This window comes from Oryctolagus cuniculus, chromosome 16 (assembly GCF_964237555.1).
Source record: "Oryctolagus cuniculus chromosome 16, mOryCun1.1, whole genome shotgun sequence".
Classification (NCBI taxonomy): Eukaryota; Metazoa; Chordata; class Mammalia; order Lagomorpha; family Leporidae; genus Oryctolagus; species Oryctolagus cuniculus.
The window spans coordinates 55,103,724-55,121,756 of NC_091447.1; the positions used below are offsets into that span (position 1 = coordinate 55,103,724).

General features: G+C 58.0%; 1 protein-coding gene across 11 annotated transcripts in view; it reads left to right on the forward strand.

Annotated features, from left to right (window-relative positions):
* IKZF1 (IKAROS family zinc finger 1) overlaps positions 1-18,033 on the forward strand; it is a 93,369-nt gene that overhangs the window by 19,672 nt on the left and 55,664 nt on the right. For all 11 annotated transcript variants that reach the window (XM_070059465.1, XM_070059466.1, XM_070059463.1 and 8 more), the window contains exon 3: positions 1,619-1,738. In XM_070059465.1, coding sequence (XP_069915566.1) covers positions 1,619-1,738 — 120 coding nt within the window. The remainder of the gene's footprint in view (positions 1-1,618; positions 1,739-18,033) is intronic.

Here is an 18,033-nt window from a genome sequence, read left to right on the forward strand (position 1 = left end):
TTGGGTACGTCCTACTTTGTGAGCGAGAGGCGACTTTCCTACTTCCGTGGGTTTTGCTTCGCGGTTGCGAAGGGAAGGCGTCGTTCAGCACACTTCCCTGGCCTGTTTGGGGGCAGCCATTTTCCCGATGGGCACAGGGCCCCTTCCCTCCCTGCTCCCCACCAAGTTTAGTCAAATGAGGCAGCTGGCAAAGCAACGCTGGCTTTGAGAAGGAAGTGAACAGACTAAACGTGTGTAGCTCCACTCAAGGCGCCCAGGCCTTCGACAGGGGTGGGTGGATGGGATCAGCCCCAGGGGAGCCTTGGCGAAGGCAAAGAACTTGGAAATGAAATCATCTGGAGATTTGTTCAGTGGCGAGCACGCGGGAGATGTGCACAGCGTGCCTGCTAGGGTGTTCATCATGGTGATGTTTACTAATGAAAACTGAAACATAGGTCCAAAAATAGGGAAAGGATATAAATAATCGTAGGGTACTCATGACATAGAATTGTGGACAAGCCACAGGCATGGAAATGTGTTCATGAGCACGTCTAAAACTAGTGCATTTTGGTGCCGGTGCTGTGGTGTAGCAGGCACAGTTGCCGCCTGCCACATCAGCCTCCTATATGGGCACCGGTTCAAGTCCCAGCTGCTCCACTTCTGATGCAGCTCCCTGCTAACGTGCCTGGGAAAGCAGCTGAGGATGCTTAGGCCCTAAGCGGATCCTTGGGCCCCAGCACCCATGTGGGGGACCCGGAAGAAGCTTCTGGCTCCTGGTTCCTGGCCTCACACCAACTCAGCTCCAGCCATTGTGACCATTTGGGGAATGAACCAGCAGAGGGAGGATCTCTTACTCTCTGTCCCCACCCCCACTTCTCTGTAAACTCTGCCTTTCAAATAAATGAGTAAATCTTAAAAAACTAATGCATTTTGAAGAATCACCCTAGTTTTCTTTTTTATTACTAAATCATACAATTTATACAGAATACAGTGTGATAACTTGATACATGTATTCAGTGTGTGATGAGTTAGCACTTCCATTTCCTTCAATATTTTAAGATTGTTATCTGTAATGTATGTGTACACAACCAGACACCATAATTTCATTTACTTCTTAGTTTGTCTCTATGAGAGACATAGATAGAGATCTCCTCTGCATTTACTCCCCAAAGGCCCAAAACAGCAGGGGCTGAGCCTTGCTGAGCCAGGAGCTGGGAACCCAGTCCAGTCTCCCACGCGGGTGTCAGGGACTCAAGCTCTTCAGCCGTCATCACCTGCTGTCTCCTGGGTATGCATCAGCAGGAGGCTGGAGGTGAGGCAGGGCTGGGCTCCATCCCGGCCCCTCAGCGGGAGACGTCAGCATCCCAGCCACTGCCCCAAACGCCCGTCCCGCCCGTCCTCCACAATTCCAGGAGATCCCGGGCGATGGTGGTGGTTCGCTCTGCACGTCTGTGTTCCCTCAGGATTGCTCTGAGGGGGGTAGGGACAGGGCCCACGTTCTTGTGTAGGAGCAGAAGTGGGTGAGAGTGCCAGCGGAGGCAAGACCTCAGCAGAGTCACCGTCGTTTTTGCTGCCCCCTCAAGGAGCCACGCTGAACCCCAGGTGAGCCCCACACTCAGCTGCCTCCTTATGTCCTCAGGGAAGGAGAGCCCCCCAGGGAGCGACGCTCCGGAGGACGGCGATGAGCCCATGCCCGTCCCTGAAGACCTGTCCACCACATCCGGAGGCCAGCAGAGCGCCAAGAGCGAGCGAGGCGTGGGTGAGTCAGGCCACGCGGGCGCCCTCCCGCAGGCTGCCCACACCCTGTTCCTGGGGAAACGTCATCTCTTTGTGCCCATCCCAGCAAGTGGCTGGCTGACAGGAGTCATTTCATCCAGCACTGTGCCCTGGGACACGCAGTGCAGGGGGCAGCGTGTGTGAAGCCGGAGGGCCGCCCACACGCCCAGGGCTGTGGCGGAGCAGGGAGAGCCTGCCGCGGGGCACGCCTCCCCCTGGGGCCCCCTCTGTGCTCAGCGCCCCTGCGGGAGTGTCAACGCTGAAATGCATGTGCCCCTTGTGTTGCGCAGTGGGGCTGCTTGTGTTCAGAGCCCTGGGCCACAGGAGCTGCAGCGGGGCCGTGGATGGCACCCCTCTGATCTCTGGTCGTAGACTGGTGAATGGGGTTGTAAGTGTTAAAACAATCTGGGCCATCTAAGTTGGTGAGCATGTGCACAACTCCTCCATGAAGAGGTGGGTGCTGAGCCACTGCAGTCTCTCCAGTAGTTCACTTGCCAGGCCACAGTGTGCGGTCAGAAAACTTCACCTGCCCACTTTCTTGTAAGAACGCGGAGGCCCAGGGAAGCTCAGAGAATCAGCCGTGGGGCTGCAGAGTCAGAATCGAACTCGGTCTCTGTCCCAGGCACTAGTTTCCCTGTGCCGTGCCACGTGCCCGTGAGCTGCAAGCCGGTGGTCCTTGGGCTATCGAGCTCCTTTATTTAAATCAAGAGAAGACTGCGGCAGAGAGCCATGCACAGAGGTCAGGAAGGATGTGTAGGTGAGAGGAGTACAGGAGGTCAGGGCAGGTGGCTCCCCGTGGCCTGGCCCGAGGGCGCGTGTGCGTGGCTCCTGGGCTCAGGAACGCCTCCTTGGCCATCCGCCCACAGGGCGTCCTGGAGCAGTTCCTGAGGTGTCACGCGTCTCGGAAACCAGGTTGATGGGGATCCAGTGGTTCGTTTTTAAAACAACAAAATAGCTGTGCAGTTAGTTGCACAAATGTAGACGTGGCTGAAGCTGTGAGCGCAGGTGAGTCAGGAAAGCGGGCTTACGCACAGGCCCTTTTGCCCGTTAGCGAACGCTTCCGTGTGTGGGAGGAGTGAATCGCCCTTCAGGGGCGTCGCTCTGGTTCGCACAGAGGTGGCCAGCATCGCTTCAGGGACACAGACGACCATCTTCCACAGGGCAGGTGACAGGTCTTCCCTCCACTGTGAGGAGTCCTTTCCAGGCATGTCCGCACAAATTAGAAAGTCAGTTAAGTCAGCACGTTAAGCCTGAGACAGTGTATACACGAGAGAAAAAGTGTGCAAAGTGGCCTGTGGACAGCAGCTGAGGGGGTGCCCCACGTTGCCCCCATACTTGGTCCTCACAGCACCCAGTGTGATGAGCTTTGCTCACCCCCCCCCAGGTAACAGGTGTACCTAACAGGTACACACAGACTCAACTCAGTAGGGGCTCAGGGACTCGGGGCCCAGAGAAGCAATCCATCAACCATGCAAGTGCAGAGGGAGCCCAGATAGGCTCGGGCACACTGGGGTGATGGAGGTGGCTGCCACTGAAGTCCCGGCAGCCACTGCAGAGAGCTGAGAATCCGCTGGTTCCTGGAGAGTGAGAGCAACACGTGGTCCCTGGGCATGGGAAACCAAGGCATTACGGCTGGTGCTCCTGGAATGCCCATGCGCTGCTTCCCTGTGACCTTTGACCTGTGCTGGTCTCCCTGGGCTGGGGCGGGCATCCCTGGGGTCCCTGCTGCCTCGTGACATGCCTGTAGCGCATTCTTCCTATCGGAGTTTGGAAAACTCACATTTCAGAATCGTGAAGTTGGAAAGCCCTGGGAAGCCCTCAGAACTAGGTCTGTCTGTGGCACTGACATCACCCTGAGGGTGGGCAGGAAGAGCCATGTGAGGGGCCCTGGGATGCTGCTGGGTGCATGGGGGCTCGCGGGGGCCCTGGCAGCAGGGAGCAGCCCCTCGCCCAGGAGAGCAGAGTGCACAGACGCCGGTGACCAAGCGAGCCGTCACAGGGGAGGAAGTGTGGGCCGGGGCCCGAGGAGCCAGCTGTAGGCGGAGACGCAGGGAAGAAGCTCACAGCAGCCGTGCCGGGCCTGTGCCCTGTGCCCTGGAAGGAAATCAGGTGGCACTGGCGTGTGGTCACAGGTGGCTTACTGAGGCGGTCTGAGCCGGTTGAATACTGGAGCGTTGGGGGAGCATGGGGGGAGCGCACAGTCAGGCAGCACTGTGACAGTGTGACACATGGGAGCAGCGCATAGTCAGATCTCTGTGCCGTGGGTTCCATGTCCAAGATTTAGCCAGCGCTGGATCTGAAGTCTGATAGGAAACTGACCTGCACGTGGACAGACCTCGTCCTTGTCCCCGGGAACACAGCAGCTGCATCCTACTGGGTGGTGGAAGCGATCCAGCGGCTGTTCAGGCACGGGCACAGCGTGTGTGGGTTCTGAGCAAGCACCACACCACTCGGCGTCAGGGACTTGGCAGGGGCCAGTTTCTGGGGATGCTGGGGGCCGGCGGGGACAGGCAGGGTCGCTCCTAGGTTAGAGGGCGTCCACTGGAGGCCGTGCTCCAGGTCAGGACAGAGCAAAGCAGCGCAGAGTGCAGGAAAGGAGGGGAAGCCTCCCGAGCCAGAGGCAGGCAGGAAGAGGAAGTGGGGTTGTTGAAATGTAGGCCGCAGCGCGGGGCGGAGTGGGTGTGGCGCAGGCCCCTTCTCCCCTTACTTGTGCTTCTGAGCAAACACCGGTCCCGGAGCGGCTCCCAGGGCCAGGGGGGCTAGCACAGACCTCAGCAGGGACAACCCAGCGGCCAAGGGCAGGAGAGGGGCGCGGCTTGTACAGGAGATCCGTGGGGGGGTCCCTGAGCAGGGGAGAGGGACCTGCTGAGGCTTCAGCTGGGAGGGAGAAGGGGGGGAGAGAGGGGAGGGAGGGAGAGAAAGAGGGGGGACAGAGAGAAAGAGGAGGGGGGAGAAAAAGAGAGGGGGGAGAGAGCGAGAGGAGAAAAGAGAGAGGGGGGAGGGGGAGGGGGAGAGGGGAGAGAAGGGGGAAGAGAAAGAGAGGGAGGAGATAAAGAGGGAGAGAGAGAGGGGAGTGGGGAGAGAGGAGAGAGAGAGAATGGAAAATAGATCACCTGGCGGCACGGGGCTGGAAGAGGATTTCCTTAATTAGGAGTTGATCCTGGAGGCAGGCCGCCCGCTGCAGCAGGTTAAGCCACCGCCTGAGAGTGTTCACTTCCCAGTGCCTGGGATGGAATCCCGCCCTGCATCTGGTGCACCTTCCCGCTCCTGTGCCTGGGAGGCAGCAGGTGATGGCCCAGTGCCTGGGTAACTGCCACCCACTGGGAGACCTGGGTGGAGTGGCTGGCGCTCGCCTGGCCGGGTCTTTGCTGTGGTGGGCGTTTGGGGAGTGAACCCATGGATGGAAGATAACTCTTCCCCAACCCCGACTCTGTCACTCTGCCTGTCAAATAAATAAATACACGGAAACCTAAAACCCAGCCTAGAATACACAAATCGAAGATAGAGCCAGGAAAAGGGAGGGGTGCAGGAGCAGGTGGAGGGAGAGGGTGGGGTGGGTGCTGTGGCACCTGTCTAGACCCCGCGCGGAGCCGGCAGGGCCAGGGCCTCGTTCAGGCGTGGACCAGCCGGAGCCCGGACCAGACCGTGCTCAGAAGCGGATGGGTGGGAAACGGTGGAAAGCCCCCTGGCTGGGGTGGGGGTTTCATGGGCTGACGTCATTCCCAGAACAGAGGAGCACCGTGTTCCCGCCACGCGTGGAGGGAGGGCGCGCGGCGGCCAGGAGGGCTGGCGTCCTCTTTCAGTCCGCTTGTTGCGGAGGACTCGTGTGGGAGTGCAGCAGACGCACGTGACCGGGGACAGCAGAGGGCCCTCGGCTCCCTGACTTGGTCGTGTGACGCCGCCGAGAGCTGGGGTGCCCCCGGCAGCCACCTGGAGGTCCCCGCTGCAGGACGTCAGTGGTCGCACACCTGCAGGGGGTGGGGGGTAGGAAAGTGGATCAAAGCTGACCGGGGGTCTTCAGAAACCCTCTCATCTAGGCATTGAACGGACGCACGGACCAGAGCGTTCTAGTGTGGTTTTCTCCCTGGAATGAACACGGCCACCCCACAGGGGAGACTGGGAGTCGGAGCGTGGAGTGGCGCACATGGGAGGGGTGGGGCGGGGCAGGGCATGGAGCTGCGTGCGTGGGGCGGGGCGGGGCGTGGGGCCATGCAGAAGGGGCAGAGCCAGGGTTTTCGGTGCAGGGCCTGAGGAGGACCAGGCCTGGGTGGGGCGGGGCGCTGGCCTGGTGAGGCGGGCTGAGACCAGGGTGTGCGTGTGGGCATGGGCCCCGCGCACCCCTGCACCGGAGGGTGCTCCTTGGGCGGCGCTCCCAGTGTGCGGGGGCCGGGGTGGGGGTGATGGCTCAGCTTCAGGACGGAGGCCCGCAGGCGTCCAGGGCACTAGGCTGGCACGGGGACTGTGGCAGAGAATGTCCAGAGAGGAGCAGAAATCAGCTTTTCTCGGGCTCATTCGCCTGACGCCAGAATTCTTTTCCTGAGCCTGAGGCTCAGGGCGGCAAAGGGTGCCGTCACCAGAGTCACGTGTGTGTTAGGGCAGTCACACGTGTGTCAGGGGTCACGTGTGAGGGCAGTCACGTGTGCGTCAGGGGCCGTGTGTGAGGGCAGTCACGTGTGCATCAGGGGGTCACGTGTGAGGGCAGTCACATGTGTTAGAGGTCACGTGTGAGAGCAGTCACGTGTGTGCCAGGGGTCACATGTGAGAGCAGTCACATGTGTTAGGGGTCACGTGTGAGTGCGGTCACATGTGTTAGGGGTCACGTGTGAAGGCAGTCACGTGTGTGTTAGGGCGATCAGGTGCGCTCACAGGGTGTCCTTTGAAGCCACACCCAGACCTTGTGGAGCGGTGGGCGAATGACTGTACAGTTCTCCCTGGCTTGGGAGCCTGCCGCTGGAACAGCAAGAGCGGGAGCGGCCTGGACTCTCCAGACACGCGGGCGTGGGCCCGAGTATGGTCAGAGCCAAGGAGGTCGCTGTCACCTGTGAACGTGCGCCAGGCCTCTGGGCCCCTGAGCTGGGAGGGGCATTTCCTGCTGCTCCGTCTCGTGTCCTGGCCGTGTTACTGCGCTGGCCCTGCCGGGCCGTCAGCCAGCGTCCGTGCTGTGAGGTCACCGCCCCAGGTCGGCAGGCCAAGCTTCGCCGGGGCCAGCGGCTCCAACAGGTGTACCAGTTACCTTACCACAGACGTCATCCCCACCCTCATGGGCTGTCCTTCAGGCTTCCCTCTTCAGAGCAGATCTCGTGTGATCCTTCCGAGTTGCCTTTTGGGTGCGTTTTCCGTTACCCCCAGCGTGTTGCTGAAGATGCTGGGAAGTCATGTCGTCACAGAAATTGCATCAGTTTTGGCAGCAAGATTTAAAACAGGAGACCGCGTCACACCCAGATACCACCTGTGCTGGGTCCTGGTAGAGACAGGTGAGGCCATACAGAGAAACAAAACTGGTGTGTGTGTGTGTGCATGTTCACACTTCCTGCGTGGTGTTTGTGTGCATGGCGTGTGGGTGTACTGTATGTGTGTGGTGTATATGTGTGTATATGCATCTGGTGTATGTGCCTGGCAGGTGTATGTGTGTTGTATTTGGTGTGTAGATGTATGCCTGGTGTATGTGCATGGTGTGTGTATTTGTGTGGTGTATGTGTATGGTGTGTGGTATTTGGCATGTGTACATATGTTTATGTATGTGTAGTATTGTGTGGTGCATGTGTATGGTCTGTGTGGTATTTGGCATGTGTGTATACTTATATGTATGTGTAGTATGTGTGTGTGGTATTTGGCGTGTGTATATGTGTATGTACGTGTAGTATGTGGTGCATGTGTATGGTGTGTGTGGTATTTGGCATGTGTATATGTGTATGTATGTGTAGTGTGTGTGGTGCATGTGTACGGTATGTGGTGTTTGGCATGTGTGCATATGTGTATGTACATGTAGTATGTGTGTGGTGCATGTGTATGGTGTGTGGTAGTTAGCATGTGTGCATATGTGTGTGCATGTAGTATGTGTGTGGTGCATGTGTATGGTGTGTGGTGTTTGGCATGTGCGTATATGTATGTACGTGTAGTGTGTGTGCATGTGTATGGTGTGTGGTGTTTGGCATGTTTGTATATGTGTATGTACTGTAGTATGTGTGTGTGGTACATGTGTATGGTATGTGGTATTTGGCATGTGTGTATGTGTATGTATGTGTAGTGTGTGTGGTACATGTGTATGGTGTGTGGTATTTGGCATGTGTGTATATGTGTGTGTACGTGTAGTGTGTGTGGTGCATGTGTATGGTGTGTGGTATTTGCCATGTGTGTATGTGTATGTATGTGTAGTGTGTGTGTGGTGCATGTGTATGGTGTGTGGTATTTGGCATGTGTGTATGTGTAGGGTGTGTGGTGCATGTGTATGGTGTGTGGTGTTTGGCGTGTGTGCATATGTGCCTGGTGTGTGCAGGGGTGTAGTATTCAGAGGAGATAACCAGCTGAGAACGTGCTTCCTGTGTGGTTGGGACCTCGCTGGTTGGCCATGCAGGCGGCTGCTCACCATTCTGGCATCGGTGAGGTGTAATGTTTGTAAGACCCTGACAGGCTGTGGGTGTAGGGCACCACTAGACATCACGCGTGTGCACTGCTGTGATGTGGTCACTGTCTTCACCTTGGTGCACGTGGAGTTCTGAGACCCTGGGACGGGAGGACACTAGCTGTGGGTGACTCCAGGGAGGAGTGCTGACACGCGGCCCTGACACGGCTTGAGACAGCCGAGCCATAAAACTCGCAGGGAGGGCAGGGCCGGCAGCTGCACTGCCTTTGAACTTGCAGCTGATGGTTAGAGACCCGTGGCTATGCAACCAAGTGCACAGCAGACTCGGGGCATCCAAGGCGGCTTCTTCAAGGACAGACGAGGGCAGCTCTTTCCTAACTTGACGGGGGGGGGGGGGGGGGGGCTCTGAGCAGGGCAGTGAAGGGAGTCACCCCTGGAGTAGGAAGAGGTGAGGAGGAGAGTGAAGAAAGAATGGGGTAGGCAGGGGTGAGAGGCACAGCTGGGCCCTGGACTGCCCTGGGTAGGAACCACCATTGCTATGGAAAAGCCTGCCAAACACTTTTTTTTAAAGAATTATTTTATTTATTTAAAAGAGAGTTACAGAGCGAGGTAGAGCCAGAGAGAGAGAGAAAGAGGTCTTCCATTCCACTGGTTTATTCCCAAATGACCACAACGGCTGGAGCTGAGCTGATCCAAAGCCAGGAGCCAGGAGCTTCTTCCAGGTCTCCCACGTGGGTGCAGGGGCCCAAGGACTTGGGCCATCTTCCACTGCTTTCCCAGGCCACAGCAGAGAGCTGGAATGGAAGAGAAGCAGCCGGGACTCGAACCAGCACCCATATGGGATGTCGATGCGTCAGGCTGGGCTTTAACCCATTGCGCCACAGCACCAACCCTCCTGCCAAACACTTTGAGCTGCGTAAGGTCCCTGTCAGATTTGTGTTAGCAAATCACACCCGTAACAGGAAACGTGGAGAGCCTGCCAGGCTGTGGGTACAGCGGAGAAGGGGTGTGCGCTGGCACGGGGAGTAGGGAGAAGTGGAGGCCTACCTGGCAGTGTGTCCACTCACCTGATGTGGGGTCCTGTGGGACATACAGAGCTGGGCTGACATGGGGTGCCGGTACGGTCCTCGCCAAGGAAGCACCTGGACTGCGGGAGTGGAGGCAGCAGAGCCCGCGCCCGCTGAGGGAGGGCGTCAGCTCAGAGGGCTGCGGAGGTCACTGTGAGGCCCGTGCGGCCCTAGGGGAAGAGAGCCTTCGGTTGTGAGAAGAGGAAGCAAACGAGGAGACGGCCCTGAATTGCTTGCTTCAGGTTAAATTTCTAGAAAGCTCTATGAGTGCACCAGAGAGATGTTAGCCGAGGTGAGAGAGCGGCGGTGCAGTGCGTGGGACAGAGCCTCTGGGGGTCCCTGCTGCTGTCCCAAGAGTAGCTTGGCAGGGGTGAGGTGGAAGGTGGACTGGAGGAGTGCCAGTGAGCAGGCAGCGGGGGAGGGGCCTCAGACAAAGGGGGAAGGGAAGGGAAGGGGTGTGGGAGGGAGGGGCCCTCAGAGGTGGTCTTTCAGAGAATATTGAAATACGTCTGAACCGATGGGGAGAAATGACTATATTCTAACAGCCCCAGAGGAGTCAGGGCCAAGAGGGTCTCCTAAGAGCTGGGCATAAGGCATCGCGTGGCCACGTCCCGGACCTGGAATGCTTCCTCTGGTCCCTGCGCAGCCCCTGTCACTCGGACCTCTGTCCAGGTCCCCACACAGGCATCCCCGCTGCCCTCTGTCTCTGCTGCCTTCTGACGTCCAGCCCCACACACCCCACTCCCAGAGGAAGCTCTGGCTTCATGTGGCCCCAGCAGCTGCTCGTCTCCGAGCACGTGAGAGGAGGGCCCAGTAGTGGCTGTGGGGTGGACACGTGGAACGGAGACCTTGTTTCATACCAGGAGGGTCCCGTCATGGCTGTGGGGTGGACACGGGGAGCAGAGGCCTTGTTTCATACCAGGAGGGTCCCGTCATGGCTGTGGGGTGGACACGGGGAGCAGAGGCCTTGCTCCATGCTGAGATGAGGATGGGATGATGGAAAGGACAGCCGAGGGGAGGGTCGGGGCCATCCCTGGTGCTCCTCACCGTGAGTGCTGGAGTTCTCTCAGTGGACACTAGAACTGGGCAGCAGGGCTCTGCTTGTGTGACACTGGCCCTCGCAATGCAAGGTATTTGGCTGCCACGGCACACACGGTACCACCTCACCCTGTCTTCGTGACACCCCGAGTGTCCCCACTTCCTGCCCAGGTGAGCACCCGGTTAGAAGGGCCACCTATTCACCCCACTTGCCCTTCACGTCCCTCAGCACCTGCACTCACAAGAGTGTGCAAATCCATGATCTCTGGTGAGCCAAGATTGCTCGCTGTAGGTGGGCACGTTCCAGCACCCCGCGTGAACTCGGAAGGAATTCCAACAGAAAGCTCCCAGCACGTGTCAGCAGTTCTGCCGATTTCCACGTCTTGTCTCCAGCTCAGTGTAACCGAGTTCAATGCCGGCAGACGCCAGCGTTACCCTTGCCCTCGCTGCGTGCTGACAGCCTGAGCTCAGGATCCGGCGCCCTCTCTGGTTTGCGGGGGCTCTGTCACGATGGGGGGACGAGCACCACTTCCTGCTGCGGGGTTTGGGTCCCAGTGTTGTTTCTGCCTTGTTCCGTCTGAGCTGAAAGAATAGTTAGCGCATGTTAAACAACCAACTGACATTTCGTTAACTTTCCTTCTGTGAGGGGTTTCACAAAGAAATGGAAAAAAAAAAAAAAGCTGCTGAGCTGTGGTTGCCGGTGGCTTTGGCACCTGTGCTCCTGGCGGCCTAGGACAGTTTGTGATTTGGGAAGTGTAAATATAACCCAGAAAAAAAAGCTCCCCTGCTTTATGCAAAAGTAGAAAGGTTTAAGCAGAGCCGCACTCTGACCAGCGCCCTGCAGTGTTTCCAAAGAAGCAGGTGAATTCGGAGGAAGCGCTGGCTCCGGCCGGGCTGCCCCAGCCCTCTCTGGCCAGGGCTACTCAGTGGCTGCACGGAAGAGCCCAGCTTTCCTCGGGGGTCTCAGCAGGAGCCGCGTTTCACAAAGTGCCTGGAGCCTCCGTGGGACTCAGGGTGTGCTCCAGGGCCTGGGGCTTCAGCTGGAATCGGCTGACTGGTGGACATCCGGAGAAGCCTCCCAGGCCAGCGTCCAGGGTGAGACTCCTGGTGGCTTGAAGACCACCATGGCTGGAAGTGTTCACACTGCAGAAATTGACAGAGGCTACAAATCGGGGCCCTTTTATTTATTTTGTTTTTGAGAGCTGCCTTCCCCCCATGCCACTGCCTAGGACAATTCTAACGTCCTGACGGCAGCAATAAAATTTGAAAGAAGGAACTGCCTTGTGGATGGAGCCGCGCGCGTGTGCTGTGGAGGGGAGCTGGGAACACTGACCTGCTGGGGCAGGCGGGGGCAGGAAGGGCTGAACGGAGATTGTCCAACGGTGTCGCTTCCACGCGGCTCTGCCGTCGGCATCTCAGAGTGGGAGTGTGGCTGCAGCCGGCCTTTCTGTATGAATGCGGACGCTGCTGCCCTAGCATTTGGTGAGGTCCCTGGAGCAGCGCGGCGGGAGACGGCCCATGCCTCACCGTGAGACACCCTTGGTACTTCCGCTGCTGTTTGGGTTTGAAGAAAACGCAGTGAGGCTTGTCTAAAGGACATGAGTGTGTGACGGAATTACGTGATTTTTCCAGAAGAGACTTGACCTCACAGTGTCCCTCAGATCTGACCCAGACATGTGCGCGCAGATCCAGGGGTGACCTCAAGCCGTGCCCCTGCCTGCGGTGGCTCCTGAGGGCACCCTCCCAGGGAGGGCTTAGCCAGAGCTGTCACTCCGAGGGGTGACCAGAGACTGACGCTGCCGTGCAAGGCGGCAGACGCTCCTGGTACCTTCTGGAGCCCCACACCCTGCTTCGTGGGATCTTGGGTGGCAGTCGAGGGTGTGTCTCCGCCAGGCTGGCTGCCAGCAGGGCACGTCCTCTGCAGGCTGCGATTTCACTGAAACCACTGGGCTGTGACTCCGGCGAGGCCCCGAGTGTCCGGCATGTGTCGCCCAGGCTGGGCGTGAGTGGCAAGGCCTCCAGTTGGGCCCTGCCGCCATGGCCACTGTGGCCCTTGTCCATTCAGCATGAAGGATGTCAGCCTAGACCTGAACTCTGGCTGGAATGAGAGGAGGACTTTTACAGCAGCCCTGCGGGCGGGCGGATGGATGATTGTGCTTAGTGTTGTTCTTGGGACCAGCACAATTGTCGCTTCTTTTGCAATATCTCTGCTCATTCCAGCTGCACTTGGTGGCAATAAAAATAAGAACCCATGGTGCCACAGGGCACTTCTGTCTGCGTCTCCTCCCACTGCACCGTGTGATGATGGCACTTGGGTATTACCTGGTGTAGTGACCACTTTCTCACACTTAGCGCTCAGGCCTAAGCAATGCTTAATGAAGCGCGTGTTCAAAGGTTTACGGGACGTGGTTTCAGCCCCGAGGAGGAGTGGAGTGCGTGCTGTCATTCTGAAGGCTGCATCTCGTCGTCGTTCGAAAGCATGATTACGACTCCGATGTGATCTCCGCCCTGGCTTTTGAATGACTTCACGGCTGTGGGAGTAACGGGTTGTTAAGGGTTCATGTTTGTTAGTTTGTTTTCCTCATTTCGGTAACTTGTTTTTGTTATTGGCGGAGTGTCCCCTAAAACCTGTTCCTGCATTCGGCCTGCAGTGTGCATGCAGATTACGCGCACGTGCACACACGTGTAAGATGTCAGGCGTGGCACCCGTCTAAGCAGAGGCTGGCCCGACAGCCCCGCCTGGCTTTCTGCCCTGTGACGCGGGCAGCTCTGACAGGCCTTGTTTGAGGATGAGCGTCTTGTGGATGAGTGACAGCCAGCATCTCTGGAACATGTTTGTGCCGGATGGAGCCAGCTGTTTCAGGGGAGCCCTGTGTGGTTCCGTAAGAAATGACAGGGCTGCAGGTGACGGTTGCCTCCATGCACTCGCCTGAACGCAACTGCTCCATGGGAACAGTCGCCAATGAGATGTTGTGATGTTTTGCACGAAGCCTTTGAAACCCGGTGTGTGCTGCACCTACCGGTGGGGACTGGTGCTTTTCTCAGGGCCAGGAGCCGTGGAGGGGGGGTGGCCTGCTAGAGGGGCAGATCCCAGCAGCTCCAAAAAACAGGCTGAGGTTGATCCTTGCTGAATTGTGGCCGGAATTAGTCGCTTATCTGCTCGCTAAACTAGTCTTGACTCCGTCTTCTCTTCCAAATGTTCTCCTCGTTGTCATCACAAACAGTGTGAAGACTGGCTGTGTAGTTCCATTGTGTTCCCACATGGCAGTCAGAGAACATCTGGATCCAGTGTAGTTTTAACCCCCGTTGACTTTATTTTATGAAACTGGTTGTTTGTTTGTTTTAAAAGATTTATTTATTTATTTGAAAGAGTTCAAAACAGACAAAGCGAGATCTTCCATCTGCCGGTTCACTCCCCAGATGGTCACAGTGGCCAGGGCTGAGCCAGGCCCAAGCCAGGAGCTTCTTCTGGGTCTTTCATGTCAGGAGCAGGGACCCAAGCACGTGGGCCAACTTCCGCTGCTTTCCCAGGTCATTAGCAGGGAGCTGGATCAGAAGCGGAGCAGCCAGGATATGAACTGGTGTCCATATGGGATGCCAGCATTTACCTGCTGTGCCATCGCCTGTGGCTCTGTTTTAACCAGGGGTCTGGGGGCATCTCATTAAGTACAGAGTAATGAGAAGACAGCAACATGGAAACCTGCAGAACCTAAGCAGAACAGCTGCAGCAAATGGAAAAATAGGCAACTTTTGAGCTTCCTGTCCATCATTTGCTTTTTTTTTTTTAAGATTTTTATTTAGTTATTTGAAAGTCAGAGTTACACAGAGAGAGGAGAGGCAGAGAGAGAGAGAGAGAAAGACAGAGAGAGAGGTCTTCCATCCAATGGTTCATTCCCCAATTGGCCGCAATGGCTGGAGCTTCTTCCAGTTCTCCCATGCAGGGGCAGGGGCCCAAAGGACTTGGGCCAACTTCCACTGCTTTCCCAGGCCACAGCAGAGAGCTGGATCAGAAGAGGAGCAGCCGGGACTAGAACCGGTGCCCATATGGGATGCCGGCGCTTCAGGCCAGGACGTTAACCCACTGTGCCACAGCGCCGGCTCCCATCATGTGCTTGTATTCCTAGGGACTGCCTGTGGTCTCTGTGTTAAGTCAGGAAGTCTTCTTTAATTTCATTGCACAAGGTGATTGCTTTATGGACATGTAGCACGCTCTGTGAGCCTGCTGTGGAGGACCGGCTCCAGGTTAACTAAGCGTCCAGCACCGACACCGACACCAACACTGTCACAGCTGTGGCGCTGTCTTGCAGCAGGGGCAGAGTCTGGAGCCTCACAATCTCCCTGAAGAATGGCTGCTGCAGCCCCAGGAGGCCCTGGAGCAGAGGAGGTGAAGGAAGGTTTTTGTGTTTAGCAGGAGAGAGAGAAACAGCACACGGCCTGCCTGAGGTCTGGGAAGGCCAGTGTGGTGTGAACTCCCCACCCAGGTCCCACGCGTGGGTGCCCAGGCATTTGACAGCCCTTCTGGGTGCAGGCCAGACCCAGCCTTCCTGTGCAAGGGGCACCTTGCAGCTGAGCCCTGCTCTTCCCGTGGCCGCTGTGTTCCCGGCACACTGGGGTCCAGCAGACAGAGTCCCCACTGCGCCCTGAGTGTGCCGCTGCTGTGTTGTGGTCTTGGTCCCTCTCTCCCTTCCTTTAACCATGGATATGGGTTCATCGAGGGTTTCTCACTGGGTCCGTGGACCAGTGGTGGAATTCTTTTGCCCAGGAGTAAACGTTGTGATGGGTGTAGAGGAAAGGGTGCCCGGAGCTGTCAGGTCCACCTCCCTGGGTGACGATGGGTGGCCTAGAGTCGTCAGAGGCACCGGCATCTCCGGGCCACTAGCTTCTGCGTCTGCTGCTTGTTGAATGAGTTAAGTGGGGTTGTCTGGTAGAAAGGGCCCGAGGCAGGGCAACGCTCGTGGTCTGAGCCCACGGTGTTCAGCCGCAGTGGTCCTGGGCTCCCGGGCTGTGCAGCAGGGATGGGGTGCGGACTGAACGCTAAGCACCTGCCCAGCAGACTTGACCCTGGGAGTGTGCATCTTTCCCATTGCTTGCACTTGCTTTTCGTCTCCTTGCTTCCATGGCGTTCAGAGGCCCCACGCAGCCAGGCCGTTGAGCAGCTGAGACTCCGTTTTGTTTTTCTTTTAGAGTCAAGTGTCCTTTTACAAGCTAGGCCTTTGGGGGAGGTGTTGTGTTAACCTGGGGAATGCTGCTGTTTTGTTCAGGAACAAGGTCCAACTGTGAGGTTGTGAGAATTCTTTCCTGGGTAACTTACGGGTTGGCCCCAGAAACCAAACCCAGAAACCCCAGAGGACAAGCCGGGCTTGTTGTGGACCTCTTGGGGCTGGAGCTCTGGGTGGCTCTCTGTGCCTCTGCCTTAGCGGGAGTTGTGACACGTGGGACAGGCCGGATGCAGAACTCCTCACTGAATGAAGCCAGCTTTTTCCCGAATGCCAGAGGCGTGAGGTGTTTCAGAAGTGAGTGACTTTGCCCTCTGCCCTGCGCCCGCCATGTGCGTGGATGCCCAGGTCGTGCCCTTTGCCCCCTGTCCCTCCTGTAGACCCCTGATGAGGGCCTGGCTCCTCCAGGCTCCTCCTCTCCAGGCGTCCCCAGCTGGGGTGAGTCGGCCACAGTTCACCTTTGCATACTTCACTTCACACCTCCAAACCAACCGTTGTCCTCGGCTCCCAGGGCGCCTCCGTCCTCTGGGTCAGTGCAGGCGTGTCCTAGACAGAGCAGCCTGTGCCAGCACTGGACAGGTGTCACCACGGTTGTGCCTGGGTATCTGTTCTCGTGTGCAGGTCAGTCGCAAGCCCCTGGCCAGCAGGTAAGCCCTGTCTGTCCTGTTGCTTCTCAATCACTTAGCACAAGGCTGGGCAGCACAGGAGAAAGGAGTGGACATCTTGACTCGCAGCAGGGGTGGGGAACATCTCTGCCAAGGACCATTTCAGGGAGAAATGGAATGTGGCTTCTAAAAATACAAATCCCCTGGAGGTGGGAAATGTAGGGGACCGATGAGTTACTTAGAGCGCAAGGCCTTCAAAGTGTGGTCATAAGCCCCTGGAAGCTGGTGGCCTGGACGTCAGCGGAAAGTCAAAGACATGCGAGAACGGGTTTCCTCTGGGAGTTCAGGACCCCATGGTGTGTCAGAGACCCTGCCGTACCCTGCCCCAGGTTGGAGGAAACAGCAGGCGCAGGCTGGGTGTGGGGTCAGCGGCACAGGACCAAGCAGAGGTGGGGACGGAGCGGCCTCGGAGAACCGGCTCAGGGGCAGGTGCTCCGTGAACCCCCTTCCATCCTAGGCACCTGCGAGGCACGGGGCTGGATGGGAAGACAGCACTGACGGAGTGAGAGGTTAGGCAGAGCAGGAAGGATGAAAGGGGGAAGACAGACATCAGAAATGGAAGAAGCCATCTCCTTGTCCACCACACATTCTGCATGGTTCTGAACATCCCGCTCAAGGCAGAGTATTTGGGTTTGAGGCATTGAAGTTCACGGCTGCTTCCGCTGGATTCGCTGCCTGGGACCGGAAAGACCGGGGCCAGCCTGTCTGCGGGGAGTGTAACGGGTGAGAACTTAGAAGCCTGAGTGTCCAGCACTGATGTCCGGCACCACCCAAGCACCCTGCAGCCAGCCGCATGCACGGTGGGCGTGAGCACCCTGAGTTGCTCTGTGCAGAGCTGGCCCCTCCCATGACGGGAGCTTCCGGGAGGTCGCCCTGCCCTGGTGGGGAGTTCTGCCACGCCCTCAGCCTCCCTTCCTGCCTTCCCGGCTGGAGCAGGCCTGACAGGGTCTCCCTCATGTGGCCAAGCTCCCTGAGTTTGCTCAGAGTGTAATGGGGCAGATGCCCTGTCGCTCTCGCCGTCTCACACTACCCGACGTTCCTCCTTGAGCCCGGGGCCCTCCTGGACGTGGCGACCGAAGAGCCTCGGTGGCCTTGGCAGGGATGCTGGACTAGCGCGCTGAGACCCCGCCCCCAGAGGGAGCTTGCGGGCACCCGCGGCCTCCCCTGTGCCGTGCACTCTGGGGGTGACAGGAGACGGCCGCCCACGCTCCCCGTGGGGTTCCACTGACCGCTGGTGCTGCTGCTCTGTGGACACACAGGGTCTTGAGCACCTTTGCAGCAGTCCAGAACTGACGGGCAGAGCGTGGGTGGACACCAGCCTCCTGACGGGCACGTGGCACACAGTCGCCGCCGGTGCCTGAAACTCTCAGCTAAGAACTCGGCAACAGCTCGGAGGACCTGTCCCCTCCTCTCGCGTGGGAGCCCTTGGTTCCGGGATGGAGGGGCGGGCTGGCCGTGTTTGCCGCTGCACCTCGCTGGGTGCTTTGCGGTGGCTGGTGAGCGTCGTCGGGAAACACTGGTGTGCCGGTGCAGGCACGGTGCTGACGGAGGCTGAATTCCCGCCGTGGCCTCACACGGTTCCATGAATTACAGGGGGGCAGGGGGCAGACACAGGCACGGAAAGAGTTCTTAGAACGTTCAAGAGAAAGGGAAACGAGGCAGAAGCTGCACTCCCAGAAGGCCTGAGAACAGCTGGGGGATTGTTGACC